Source organism: Pantherophis guttatus, chromosome 6 (assembly GCF_059756535.1).
Source record: "Pantherophis guttatus breed Tessera chromosome 6, ASM5975653v1, whole genome shotgun sequence".
Taxonomy (NCBI): Eukaryota; Metazoa; Chordata; class Lepidosauria; order Squamata; family Colubridae; genus Pantherophis; species Pantherophis guttatus.
In genome coordinates this window covers 83,848,523-83,862,850 of record NC_142068.1, presented here as the reverse complement: position 1 = coordinate 83,862,850, position 14,328 = coordinate 83,848,523, and the positions used below count along the sequence as shown (strand labels likewise).

Sequence of the window (14,328 nt, the reverse complement as noted above, 5' to 3'; positions counted from 1 at the left end):
AAAATCTAATTCAGAAACTACTGTACCTCTTTACATCAACAGCACATCATTCTATTAACAAACAATAAGGTAGAATAATAGATGTAATTGTCTATTTCCATAAACAAAACCAGAACAACAATTATTTAAATTTACCAGTTAGGCAAGTTACGCCTATACCCTTCCACTTAAAGTTTGGCTGCATAAAACACTATATCCCAAAGACCCACCCCTATATATTATTTCTCCAATATATTGTTATTTTGAGGATCAGTAAGACTTACTCTTCTCAAAGAAGTCTCGGTATTAACAGAAGTTTCTGAATGGACCCATTTAGACGGTGGTATCCCAAGTCCTGTATAAGCATGTGCTCCATTTGGATACTGCCAAATAATTGGATAAAGTCCTAAATGATTATATGAAGTAGATGGGTGAGTTTGCCCCAGAAGATGTGGTGACTGATGCTGTAGCAGCTGTTGCTGATGTGCTAATGCTAAATGACTTAAACTGCTTGCATGAGCTGTTTCTAGTCGTGGATGGCCTCCCAACAAAGAGGCTGTAGGCACGCCTGGTAAAACTGCAGGGAGCAGATGCTGATGGTGAACAGAGTGATGAGATGCACTGCTAAGAGGGTGAGTGTTAATAGCAGACAATGGAGTTTGATTTGAGGATTCGGCTAATAAATGGGGTGTGCCTGTTAATGCAGAGTGATGAGTGCTTGGATTTAAAGAAGTTCTATGGGAAGTGGAATGAGGTGGGTAATTATGCTGATGTAAATATGGTGTCATGTGATTAGTTCCTGTTTCTTGACCAAGAAGAATGGAATCTCTGTAAATTGTGAAATGTTCTTTTTTGTCAACAGAAAGTGGGTTTTTAGTCACTTCTAACGAAGTAACTCTAGGTGGAATTGGATGGAAGATAGACCTGGGCAAATCAGGCTCCGTTTTTACTGCTGTCTTTGTTACTCCAATAACATGGCTGTTAAGGTAATTAACCTTGGATTTCACAGTGTCCGGCGACTGGGGAGGCTTATATTTAATTTCTGGTGAGGTGTTTGGCTTGATTTTAGTGTTTTCAACTTGTGGATTAGTTTTTGACTTCATAGCATCAGAGACTGCCGTTTGTTTATGAACTCTGCCTTCTTCTGCTAGAGATATTACAGTTAACGATGGGGCAGAACCACAGTGAATGTTTTCAGAATTTAAATGTTCATTTGCAGATATATTTTTCCCAATGTTTGATTGCATCAGATCCATTTTATTGGCATTATTAATCCAGTTCTCAATAGTTTCTGATTTTTTAATTTCCAGAATGTTGGTATTTGTAGATGGTTGTTTAGAATCACTGATAAGAGATGCTGTTTCCTGACCAGTTTGTAAACTAAAACTACTTGATAAGTTTTCCTGAGTCTGGTTAACTGAACTGGTTTCAGTATTTATGTCAATATAACTTTTTGGTGTGGGACAATTGGTTACAAATTGTTCATCGAGTAGACGCTCTCTGTGATGCTTATTTTCTATTCTGCACTCTTGAATGCAGCCGTCATTATCACTACGATCATAGACTGTTGGCAGTTCAGGTCGATGGAGTGAAATTTCCTGAAATTCCAAATCAGCTGATTCTGGTCTTTCCATTTGTTGTGTTTTATCTTCTTGTACTTCATGCCAGGGAGACTGGTTGCCTGTTAGGTTCTTGTCTTCTACCATGTCACTCTGGGATTTTCCTTCTTTCCCATTTATCTTTACAACATTTTTGCTTTTCAATTCAGTATCTGAATTTTGCTCTGAGGAAGTATCTGTCAATCTTTTGTTTGAATTTTCAGAGTCACTACTCTCTGAACTGTCTGAAGTATTGTCTATACGCTGTCTCTTTGCACTCATTTTTTCCTCATCTTCTTCTGGTTTTCTTCTTTTAAACATAAATGGTTTATTTTTACTTTTCGAATTTTCTGCAAAGGAAAAAAAATACCCTTAATATTGTTTGTGGAAGAAAAATTCTTACTATCCTTATAAAATTATTTTTACCTCCATGGCTTATACAGTCATATTTTTCTTCTTTAGTCTTCTCTTCCTCTGGCATGCTACTATCGGAACCTTTCCTTTTATTTGGACGAGCATTTCGTTGTAATTGCTGTGAATTCTGTTTTGGTGCTGCATTTTGGGAATTCATTGCTGGCCTCGGGCTATTTGCTTGAGCTCGGGTATAGTGGCCCTAAAATACATTTACAAGTTACAAATCATTACTAATGATTTACAAATCATTAGTTAAATACATATAGACATAAAAATGATAATATAATTTAAAAATCAAATATATCTACGTGAGCTGTGTTGCTGTTCTGACTGGAACGAGACCTGCGTCGTGACGTAATGCCTATGTTTTCACCTTTCAGCAAAGAATGAACGACGTCATCTAGAAAGGTCATCTGAACCATAGATGGATCAACATTTTGTGGCTCTAATACCTGTTTTATTAGAGGAAAAATGTAATCATTTTCTATTTATATTTTCTATAAGAAGATCAATTGGAAATGCAAATTAGGAGCCCTGGTAACGCAGCAGACTAAAGCACTGTTATTAACATCAGCTGCCTGCAATTACTGCAAGTTCAAATCTCATCAGGCTCAAGGTAGGTAAAATGAGGACCCAGATTGTGGGGGCAATAAACTGACTTTGTATAAAATATACAAAAGTATGAAGGCTATTGCTTAACACATTGTAAGCCGCCCTGAGTCTCCGGAGAAGGGCGGCATATAAATAAATAAATAAATAAATAAAAAGATTTAAAAGGGCAGTTTTAAAGGAATAAAATTTATTAAAAATATATGAAAATGGCATCTTTTTTTTTAAAACTATCTGGGATCTGCCAAGATTTCACCCCTTATCCTGAATGAGAAATTCTTGTACAGGTAGTCTTCAGACCAAGAATTCCATTGATAAGGATTGTGGTTGCCACCACAGCACTTAGCACACGAAAGTTCTGGCAGTTAAATAAGGACTTCATGAAATCTTGGCTTCCTGCTGGCTTTCCCACTAACTTTGCTGTGAAAAGCCACTAGGGAATGTCAGAAATCTCAAATCACACGACTGAGGCTTACTGCAACATCATAATCAAAATGGGCAACATTCACATTGCAATTGGTGCGATGGCTATAACTCCAAGGACCCATCCTAAGTTGCCCTCTTTCAGCACCGCCATAACTTTGAATGGTTGTTGAATGTATGGCCATAAATCCGAATCAAACAAAACTAAGGTATAAAGACAGAAAACGAAATGTGTTTGGTTTAAGTCAGAAAGGCGAGTCATTAATGACATCTTACATTCTTATCCAGCAGCATTAAAATGAAACTAGATAAAAGGGTATATTGGCCTTTATACCTCATCCACTGGCACTAGATTTGATGAATTTATAGTACTGAGCAAGCTGCCCAAATTCTTCATTTCTTACATTTGCTTCAAAAACTCAAATAAATAAAACAGGAAAAGGAAAAACAAACTGAAAAAAGGATAAAGACATATCTCATAGATACAGAACATCTCTCTGTTTTTGAACACAGTTTTAAACCTTGACTCCTTTGAGTAATGGTGAACAATCTTTCTATTACATTGATGGAAAGCCAGTTCAAAAGCAAAAATAGCCAAATACATATTGTTTATCCATTATTGAAAATCCAGGGTAGCACTGTCTTTGTATCATGTTTTTGCTTAGTCACATGATTGATTGATTTATATTCTTTATATAATTATTAATCCCAAAATTTTGGCATACGCTTCAAAATATCATTCAACTCTTTCAGCTATATTAGTCTTGCCAAATTATATTAGCAAGCGTACAGCTATTAAATCAGTATATGGAAAAGTGTTCCCTCAATTATTTTGAATTCAGTATAATTAAACTGCCAACCAATCCTTTTAAACATTCTCTGAGGTGTCCACGATCCATAATCATGGTGACAAAACTTTTGTTGGCCATCTTTTTTTGGATTCTACTTCTTCATTTATACTCTGAGAATATCAAGGGTTACTGTACTAATTCTTCAATTTGCTTTTGTTTCAAGAATTGTTTATACTTAACCAGGACATATTTAATAGAACTCCAGATTGTTGCCAATTAAAAGATTTACATTTTAAAATTAAAATAGTCTTGTAGTCATTTTCATTTTAAGCTATTAAAATGAACATTCTTTTAAAAACAGAGTACATACAAAATCAAACTAAAGCCAATTATGTCACACACTCATATTTAGTTTCAGCGCTGATGCACTTTTAAAGAACAATTTCAGTAGAGAAAAAAATAATTACCTGATCATTCATAACAATCATAGTGCGAGTGAACAGATCATGATGAGTAATTATACCAGTGAACCACTGGGTGGCAGAGTCCTGTCTATATACTCTCACCCTATAGCCGTTTAAAGAATAAGGACCTTCAAAAAATGAAAATAACATTCGAGGATTATTGAAATAATATTTCAACAGAGTTTAATTTTAGAAGTGCATGCAGTAGAGGTTAAATTATATTATAAAAACAATTCCAAATAATGAAAAGTCAATATCCATCATGCTTTTTAAAGGCTACCATTTATTCAGTGCTGATAGTTCCTGGTATTGATAAAATACGGCAGATACGTGTATAAAGTGCTAAGTTTCCAGGTGGGTGGGTGGGGAATATAAATATTTGCAAGCCATGATTCCAGTGGGTGTGGGAAATGCACTCCAGTGGGTGTGGGAAATGCACTCATATGTTAAGTACAAGATGCTGAATAGAAAAACAAGCCTAATTTTATGAACAGAAGCTGTCCAACATACTGTATGTTACTAAAAACATATGCCTTTCATATAGAAAGAATTTAGTCCCTAAAGTCTGGGTTTACACAGCTGCCAAGATTCCCCCAAAATCAACTACAGATTTTTTTTTACCTTCAGCGGTCTGTTTCTTTCCACTGTAAGTGTGCTGTTAACAATATTACATTCATAAATTTAAATATATAACTTGTAAGTTATGTATTAGCTCAAATATGTCAGATTACTTTACATTTAAATATGTCAGATTACATTTACATTTTAGATTTATTTACAGATTACAGTTTGCTTTAGAAGTCAATTTAAAATTTATGCATGAACTACACTTTTTAAAGTTATATATTCTTTTGTATCGACTGTCATTCTACAGTATTATCCTTATTTACTGTAAATGGTTTCATTAAACTGCTTCCTTGTGCCACACTATTCATAATTAATTTTTTTAAAAATTCCATCTTCAGGTTATTTTGGTATTGTTACATCTATCCAGGGACCACCAACTTTAACAATAGCTAATGAAGGAGTGGTGTATAAGCCTGGGACTACCATATTTTGTCAGGGCAGAATCACTTACCTCAAAAGTTTTTATCCAAGGAATGAAACAGTTACTTGTTTCTTAACACATCTTCACTTTTTAATTTATTAAGATTTACGTTAATGTAATAACTTTATGCAAGTTTTTTGAATTCATCTATCCAGATTCAGAAAAGTAATGAACACTTTAGAAACCATTACAATCAAATACAACTCATCATAACTCAATATCATAAACATTTATTTATGTCCAACATGACTACAACAGAGTTTGTTCAAGGGACTGAATGTTACTATATTGTTCTTTATACAATTGTTTGCAATATGATCTTACCCAGGCAGATAAATGAATTAGTCTAGAGTATACGCTAGGGATTTTTTTCCAGATTCTTTTCCCCATTAGGTAGTACTTCTGCAGACTATCCAACGGATGGCCTGCAGACAACGCTGATATTCTACGTGCCTAGGGATTATGTGGTACAATGTATTATGTTTAAAGTATTAGCAGTATCAGCACAGGGAGAGTTGAAAAACAGAGCAATCTAAAAATCAGTAGGTCAAACCATTATTATGTCACTTTTCTTATTGTAAAAGTTTCCTTTAAGTTAAGCTTGACTTCTGCCATTTCATGGACACTTCCTTTTAGTTTTCTTGGAAGGAGTTTGCCATTGTCTTCTGATTTTTTTTTCAACTTCTTAATATAGGTGATGGCCTTGGTAGTTTATATTACTCTAAGTGGGCCTGACACTGCTTAATATCTGAGCTCCGAAAAATTATCAGCCAGGAGCTGCCAAGGCTTTTGATACATACATATTACATTTCCAGCCAAAGTTATTACGGAAAATGATATCTGGAAGATCCCAGAAAACAAACCAAAATAGAAAAGGGACAGCTTATCAGCAAATAGAAAACAACATATGCTAAAGGCACAATGCAAAAAAGTCAAGATTCCACATTACCTTAGATTACCAGACTCAGTGGGGAGAGGGGGTGTCCATTACTCCTGAACGTCTGTTAAATTACAAATTATGTCATTTGTGGTAATGTATATAATCTGGGTTAATTATGTCATTACACAAATGACCTGACATTGCGAACCATGTAAAATTAACTGCCAGGTCAGGAGTTTATGGAATGTAATAGATTTATTTATTATCTTGGTAAACGGGACAGAAATCTGGTTTGTTGCATCTGAAGTTCATTAAACCAGGACTTTAAATTGAGGAGTCACTGTTATTATAACAGTGTTTAAGCATTGCTTTCCTGAAATTAAGTGGCTGGAGAACAAAGGCAAAAGTTCTATATAAATTAATTTAATTAATTAATAAATTAATGTGTGATACAGAGATTGCACACATTAATTAGCAGTGCTTTTTTAAATTTGTAGATTTGAAGTTCAAATAAACATTTGTTGCATGCAGATTCAGACTAAATACTTTCTCCTTATTGATCTTCCCTGCATAAATTATAAGTAATGTTTCTTTTGTTTCTGTGAACTATCTTGTCACAGTTTCTGCCCCTATATTTCAATTTTTAAAAATCTAATTATAAAAAAAAAAAGGAAAAGGAAAGGAAATAGGTAAGGAAGGATTCCAGTCTCCTTAGAGGAACAGCAAATGACAGTGGGAAATGCACTGAGGGAAAATTTAAGGAGAAATTAATTTCCAAACTAGGCTCAAAAGAATAAATGGGATAAGGTGAATCTGCAGAAAGATTTCATTTCAAGAGATGGGAATCCTGAAAAGCTTTAGCATTGCACTGCAATTGCATTTTCTTCCAAATATCACCACAACAAATTTGAAACGGAATTTTGTAATTTGAAATGTTATTTTAAAAATGGTTTAAATTTTCATTCTGACTATAAAAATAAAAGAATGATTTCTAAAAATATGTATGATCTCTGTTGTAATTCCTTATACGTATCAGTGTCATAAGCTATATTATAGAAAGCCAAGTATATAAATAGAAGTAGTTATTTATTATTTAAATTAGCTCATGAACATGGAAGTCAATGCACCATGTTCTGAAACCACTGAAATAGTGGGTTAAAAAGGCTAATGGTTTGATAATAGCATGCTGCCTACTCAACCAACTGCAATTCCCAGAATTCCCTACTGTTGAGAATCCAAGTGTTATAGCCATTATGGCCTTCATTACGTTGCCAATATTACACAATTACAGCTCTCAGTGCCAACTTTGATAGAATAATGTTTTTGTCACTCTTTGATGGGTTTTGATGTACCTCCTTTCTTTTACCTCTGTTATTGTCTTTTTGGGGAAATTTGTTCTTGAGCTATTCTCTATCTCACATCCACTGGCAGGGAAATTTGGACTTAAACAATAATTAGCAAAGTATTATCTTCTTTGTGGGGTTAAATAACAGGAGGCAAATAGAAAAAAAAACCAAAGGAATTGCTGGCGCTTTCTATGGTGCCTACCGCCTCTTCATTATCCAGCTCCTGCTCCCAACAGAATAACATATGGGATTTAAAAAAACACCCCACTCAAACATATATTGTTGGCCAAAATAGGAAATGGTTTTGGCTACTAAGGAAAGGTATATAAATTATCATTCACTCCTATCTCAATGGTTCTGGTTTCAATGACTGAACACAGATATTGTAATGACAAACTGAAATTATTTTTTTTACCACAGATACTAAATCCTGACATTTTTTAATCAGGCTGTGCTTTGGAACATGTAGGACAGCAAACATAGCATCTGCCTTCTACACATTAAAGCTACTACATCTGGTTCTATGTTAATGTGGTTGCCGTGGGAGGTTTTCAGTGTAGCTGTGCAACCATGAAACAACGGTATAATCCTGAATCTATTTTAATGAGTTGCAGACAGGTGCTGCTGCATTCATATTTAAAAGCAACTCTTCTGAATTGAATCTGAAATATTGCAGAACCCTATTAATTAGGTCTTTAACTGGCTGGAAAATATTTTATGTGTTCATAATTCTTTTAACTATTTAAGATTAGACTTTTAAATGAGAATTCTTGAGCTCAGCTGTCATACACAGATCAATAATTTGGGAAAATCCCATGAAAAATAATTGATACTGATAAGTTTCTCAGGCATAAGATTTGTCATTAGTGGCAACCAATGGAAGTGTGCATAAATATATATATTTATTCATGAAATACTGTGAATTCCCAGAAACATTTGGCTAACCAATACGGAAAACATGGTAGTCCAGACAGCTACTGCATCTGACCCATGAAGGTTCATATTCTTTAGTAAAGAAATAAATACCCTCAAAAAATCATTCCCGGTTCCTTAAGTATATGTTTTGCAAGGCCATTTGGTAGCTGCAGATTTTCTGGTAGGGATATACAAAGTGTTTGATTCAAACTGTTGTGACCTTAAATCACCCTACTTTGAGCTCACTGCAATTCTTACTGCCAGCATTTTAGAAGCAGAAGACTTTAAAATAGACCTACTTCAGGCAAAAAGCACTTCTGAAATGCACATGGAACAAGTGTTTCAAACTGAAAAGAGAGTATTTTGAGCCCGAAATAGATGAAATATTTTTTCCCTTTCGTGTATCTCCCAAACTTTAAGGATTTGTTTCCTGCTGCATTCTCCTATATTACACAGCAAAACCATGAATACACGGGGTGATAAAGGTTCTGTCTTTGAGCAAGCTTCTTACGGGACCTGAGATTGTTTAGGGATGAGAGAGGGTAACTAGGCCCCAAATCACCCAGATGGTTTCGTCACTTTGGGAGGATTAGAACCTGGATCTTACTGTCCCATATCCACCATCTTAACCTTTACAATTTACTGGTTCTCAACATTTTTTTAATGTGTGCGCCTTTCTCTCTTTTATTTAAATATAGCACAAACTTGGTGGGTAACTTAGGAAAACAAACTATTGCTAATGCATGCAGGTAATCCTCGACTTACAACAGTTCATTTAGTGACCATTCAAAGTTATGGCGGCACTGAAAAATGACCCATTTTCCACAGTTACGACCTTTACAGCATCCCCATGATCGTGTGATCAAAATTCAGATTCACTTAATTGTGGCAGGAAAGGTCATAAAATGGGACGAAACTAACTTAACACGTTTCACTTAACAAGAAATATTAGGGGCTCTATTGTGGTTGTAAGTCAAGGACTACCTGTATTCAGTTTTCCTTCTTAACCACATCAACTTTCAACTCTAAAATATTTTTTGAAATAATTTTTAAAATAGTATTACTTAGTAAAATGTCTCATCATTAATCAAATGGAGTGGGATCCTTTAAGATCCACCTGACCATTTGAAAATACTATACCTTCGGATGGGAAGTAACAACTAATAGAAATGACAAACCACTAAATCTGGTCACCGTATAGGAGATCATCAATTCAGTAATATGCACTACGGTAACATTACTTTATAACTTAAAAAACTAAAACATAATTCACTATGAGTGTTTATCTAATTAAATGACAAACATATATTTCTCAAAATTACCTTGCATAAAAATCTCTTGCACTTTTTGTTCCTTCACCCAGATTTTTACTTCCTCTTGAAGCTGTGGATTATCCCTGAGAACTGGGTTTAAACTGTCTATATCATCCTAAAGAAAACAGAGAAACACTATGTTATGCCTAGTAAACATTTATTATTCAATTATTTGATGCAAATACTGTAACCTGAAAAAAAAAATCAGACAGATGACAGAAAATGTCCTTACTGTGTCCAGGTTTTTGCTGAAAAATTTAAAATATAGATACTATAAAAATATGAAGTGAATATAAAAATGATTTGGAATTTTGTTATTTATAATACCTTGTTTAATGATTAGAAGCTAAGTAGTGTATGAAAAAGACCTACATCAATATAAATTATATCAAATACCATTAAATATTTATCGATTAAACTCCCTTTTGTGTAATTAAATTAAATAATAATTAAATATTTCCCGTGTTACAGTTGTGACCTTATTACATTTACCCCAAAATGAAGGTCCGAGCATGCACTCTCAACATCACACCACTTCTGGTGAGTTATCATGGCAAACTGAGATTCTTCTAGAATAGAAGAACACACTGCAGTCAAAAACAATGCTTGAGTATGAGATTGGAAAATCTCTCTGCATTAAGGAGAAATTGCAAGATTACCCACATGTACTCCAGAAAGCTGAGGGGGGATGGGGTTAAGCAAAAAGCAGGAACTGCATTTTTTGCAGTCAGGTCGCGATAAATTGGGAGTCATGGGAAGTTGAAAAAAAATCTTGCTTTAAAGAATGTAAAATAGAAAAGTAAAGTAAAGGAGGGAGATTTGCTCCACTTCATTAGCTAAAGTAAGCTTTATTATTTAAATACTGTATTCATTTATTTACTGGCAAGGCTTCTAAACTATATGTAATCAGTTTATACAACTTAATATGTATATGTATTATTTTAAAATAATACAAATCAAATTTACAAACCAAATTGTATATAAAACTGGCAGACATATTCAGAAGAATAAATTCCTCCTCAAGCAGGATAGACAGAAGGCTACAGATACAGTACATGTTTGTGTAAACAAGCCTCCTTATTTAAGAGCACTGAGATATGAATCGATTGACAAGATTTTTTATCTACAGTTGGATTTGGATTTTACCCTGTATTTATAAATCTGTTCACAATGTTGCTCATGCCCACTTGCATTTCCCCTGAACTACAGTTGATGGATCTGGGGTTCCAGCAAAAAATAAAACTCATATAAAATTGGCATGAAGAATGGAGACTAGCAGATATGAACTAAAACAGAAATGGGAATGACTAACTCATTACCCTTCATTTAGTCTTCAATGAATAAGAAGCCTGCTTTCAAACTCTTTTTTAAAGACACTTTATTAACGTTCTTTAGTTTGTTTTCTTTCTGTTCAGTTTCAAATGGAACATATCTGCTAGGCAACCTATTCCTTCTCAATTATACTCCATCCAGATTTGAAACTGGACACAGTGGTAGATATGTCCAAATCTTAATAACAAGTAGTTGGGATTACCTTGTGTTTTTTAATGATATAGGCCAGCGATGGCTTCGTGCACGTGTACTTGGGCCACAACCTGGAAGAGTAGCTGCCCAGGGCACACGTGCACACCTGAAAATGAACTTCTGGTTTTAGCTAGCTACTCTTCCATGTTTCTGGCATGCATGCGCACGCGATGATCAGCTGGCCAGTGCGCATGCTCACGCAGGAAAACGGAAGACCTGCTCTTCTAGTTTCCGGCACTGCCACATGTAAAAAGGCCAGCTGATCAATGTGCGCGAATGTGCGCCAGAAACACGGAAGAGGAACAGGTGACACCACGCATGCCAGGCAAGATGGTTCCACATGCCACTTTGGGCACGCGTGCCATAGGTTTGCCATCACAGATATAGGCTATGCAAACAATTTCCACATTAAATACTAATACCAAATAAAAAGGTGAAAGCAGTTTCAAAACTATCTGTAGAATCAAATAAACCAATTCTGTTTATACTATCTGTCTCAAAAGTACACAAGCTAAACTGCTAGCTATCATCAGCAAAAATCTGTGAAAGGACGGTGTGTCAATGACCTCTTGCATTTTATCCAGCTTTATCACATCTCTACTGAAGTTTAGAAAAAAGAAATTGCCTCCTCCATTAAAATGAAAATTGAATTTGTCTTCTTTTTAAAATGTTCTACAATACATCCTCTGGACATATGACATGAACATTTACTGATCATAACTCTTAAGTATCCAGGATAAGAAAGCTGCCACCCCTCCCTCCCCTCCCCCCAAAGTACCTGGAATATTTGATAAAGCCACAGCATAGGCTTTAGGTCCTTGAAAATATTTAAATGGTATTTACAGAATTAAGATTAAAGTTTATTCTTCACATGCTAAAATCAGTAAAATGAATAAAATGTATTGGTAGTCTGCCTGTATGTCTGAATTTTTTAACATCTTATGTGGATTTCAAATAATTTTATATCAGTAAGTTTGCAGTAAATAACAAGTCAATTTTCTAAATTTTCATTTATTTGTGTACATAATTGTGCTACTTTGGTATACCTTTGAATTGATTTTTTTAATGGAATATACTTTCAAGAATTAAAGAAAAGGAAGCCAGAAGTACTTTAGATGGAAACAAACAGCATAATTATAGGTTAATAAACTTCACCATGTATCTCACTGACTTTAAAACAGTTGGAAATTTAGGTTGCTGAATTGGGTTCCACAAATCAGATGCCATTATTATGTGCTGGGATCACAGACAGCTAACAGCTGTTTTTTTTTTTTTTTAATTTGATTTATATGCCGCCCTTCTCCGGAGACTCAGGGCGGCTTACAATGCGCTAAGCAATAGCCTTCATCCTTTTGTATATTTTATACAAAGTCAGCTTATTGCCCCCACAAACTGGGTCCTCATTTCACCTACCTTAGAAAGGATGGAAGGCTGAGTCAACCTTGAGCCTTGGCGAGATTCGAACCCTGCAGTAATTGCAGGCAGCTGGTCTTAATAAGCTTAATAACAGGGTGCCTTAAACCCCTGTACTACCAAGGCTTGAACTTCTGTTGAACTTTTAGGACTGGTTTGAACATTTATACCAACCAACCAGCATTCACCAATGTTGTTCCTAGATTTACATTACTGTGGCTTGTCACCTACGTACGTGCAGGACTGCATTCTCCCATTGGAACCAGTCCAGCCAGTTTGATCTACCTAGGAGATTCTGCTAGTGATGTCCCCTTTTACAGGTAGTCCTGGACTTATGCCCACAATGGAGAGCAGAATTTCCATTGCTTAGCAAGTCAGTTAAGTAAGTTGCACCCAATTTTACAACCTTTTATGCCACAGTGGTTAAGCAAATTATTTTAGTTAAGTGAATCATGCGGCCGTTAAGAGTTCTTTTGGAGGGATATGGGCAGTCTAGAAATACAGAATGCCAAGTGAATCTGGTTTCCCCCATTGACTTTGCTTGTTGGAAGCTGCCTGGGAAGATCACATATGGTGATAACATTATCTCAGGATGCAGCAGCCATCATAAATACATGCCAGTTACCAAGTGCCTGAATGTTGATCACATGACTGGGGGGGGAGGAGATGCTGCAGCAGTTGTAGGCGCAAGGACTGGTTGCAAGTCACTTTTTTCAGTGCCGTTATAATTTTGAATGGTCCCTAACTGAATGCTTGTAAGTTGAAGACTACCTGTATTTTATATACTTTAAGATTATATGCTTCATTATAGTCATGTCTTTGTCCTGAGTGTATATAATTGTAAGTCTAATTTCTTATTTTCAGAAAGAGGTCTTTGCTGTCATAGGGGTCAGCAACATATATCCTTCCCATCTATAATCTTTTTTTCAGCTTAAAATAGAAGATTTAAGTCAAGAAATAAAATGGAATTACATTCCTTACTTCCATGCCAGATGATTAAATTTACAACAGCTGTACTACACAATGAAATATAAACTTTTTTGCCCACAAGGACTAATAAACAAAATGTAGTCAGAATTTTAATACCAATATAATAATTCTGTCAAGATCAAAGTGAGCTTTTGCTGTTGCAACCATTATCGCTTCTCAGCTTGCCAACGAACTAGGGGGGAGGGAAGGGGGAGATGGAATGTAGGTTCCACTCATCCAGCAGACAGCCATGAGAGCCAAGGACACTTCGGCAGGTGTTTGCCAAAGCCAAAGACTTTTTCTCATAACAATACAATGAGACTCAATTGGATAATGTGACCTGCTCTAATAGGGGGATGGAGAATCTATACTTTAATTATGCAGGTTTGTGCAGAAATTAACTAGATCTGGTTTTGCCCTCATCAGTGCTGACATGATGTACTCAATAAAGTTTTGCATTCAGAGATTGGATCGTCTCGACCGTGCTTGCTTTGGTTGGGTTCGTCAGTCGGAACGCTTACATTAAACTAGATCTACCAAAGTTAAAAACGAAAAAGGAGTCCTGGGCTCCTGCAGCCTGTCAGTCACCTCTGGAAGAACTGTGAAGACACAGGAGAAGATGTTCGGGGTGGAATGTAAAGG

At 35.4% G+C, this 14,328-nt stretch overlaps 1 protein-coding gene across 9 annotated transcripts in view; it reads right to left on the bottom strand.

Moving 5' to 3' along the window:
* JMJD1C (jumonji domain containing 1C) overlaps positions 1–14,328 on the bottom strand; it is a 127,020-nt gene that overhangs the window by 27,116 nt on the left and 85,576 nt on the right. For 8 of the 9 annotated variants that reach the window (XM_087871806.1, XM_060694951.2, XM_087871807.1 and 5 more), the window contains 5 exons: positions 9,790–9,895; positions 4,282–4,406; positions 2,300–2,443; positions 2,004–2,190; positions 264–1,927 (listed from right to left, as the gene is read on the bottom strand). In XM_087871806.1, coding sequence (XP_087727932.1) covers positions 264–1,927; positions 2,004–2,190; positions 2,300–2,443; positions 4,282–4,406; positions 9,790–9,796 — 2,127 coding nt within the window. In that variant the 5' untranslated portion in view covers positions 9,797–9,895. Of the gene's footprint in view, positions 1–263; positions 1,928–2,003; positions 2,191–2,299; positions 2,444–4,281; positions 4,407–6,275; positions 6,303–9,789; positions 9,896–14,328 lie in introns of those variants that run through there. The other variant, XM_034435733.2, reaches the window with a different exon arrangement.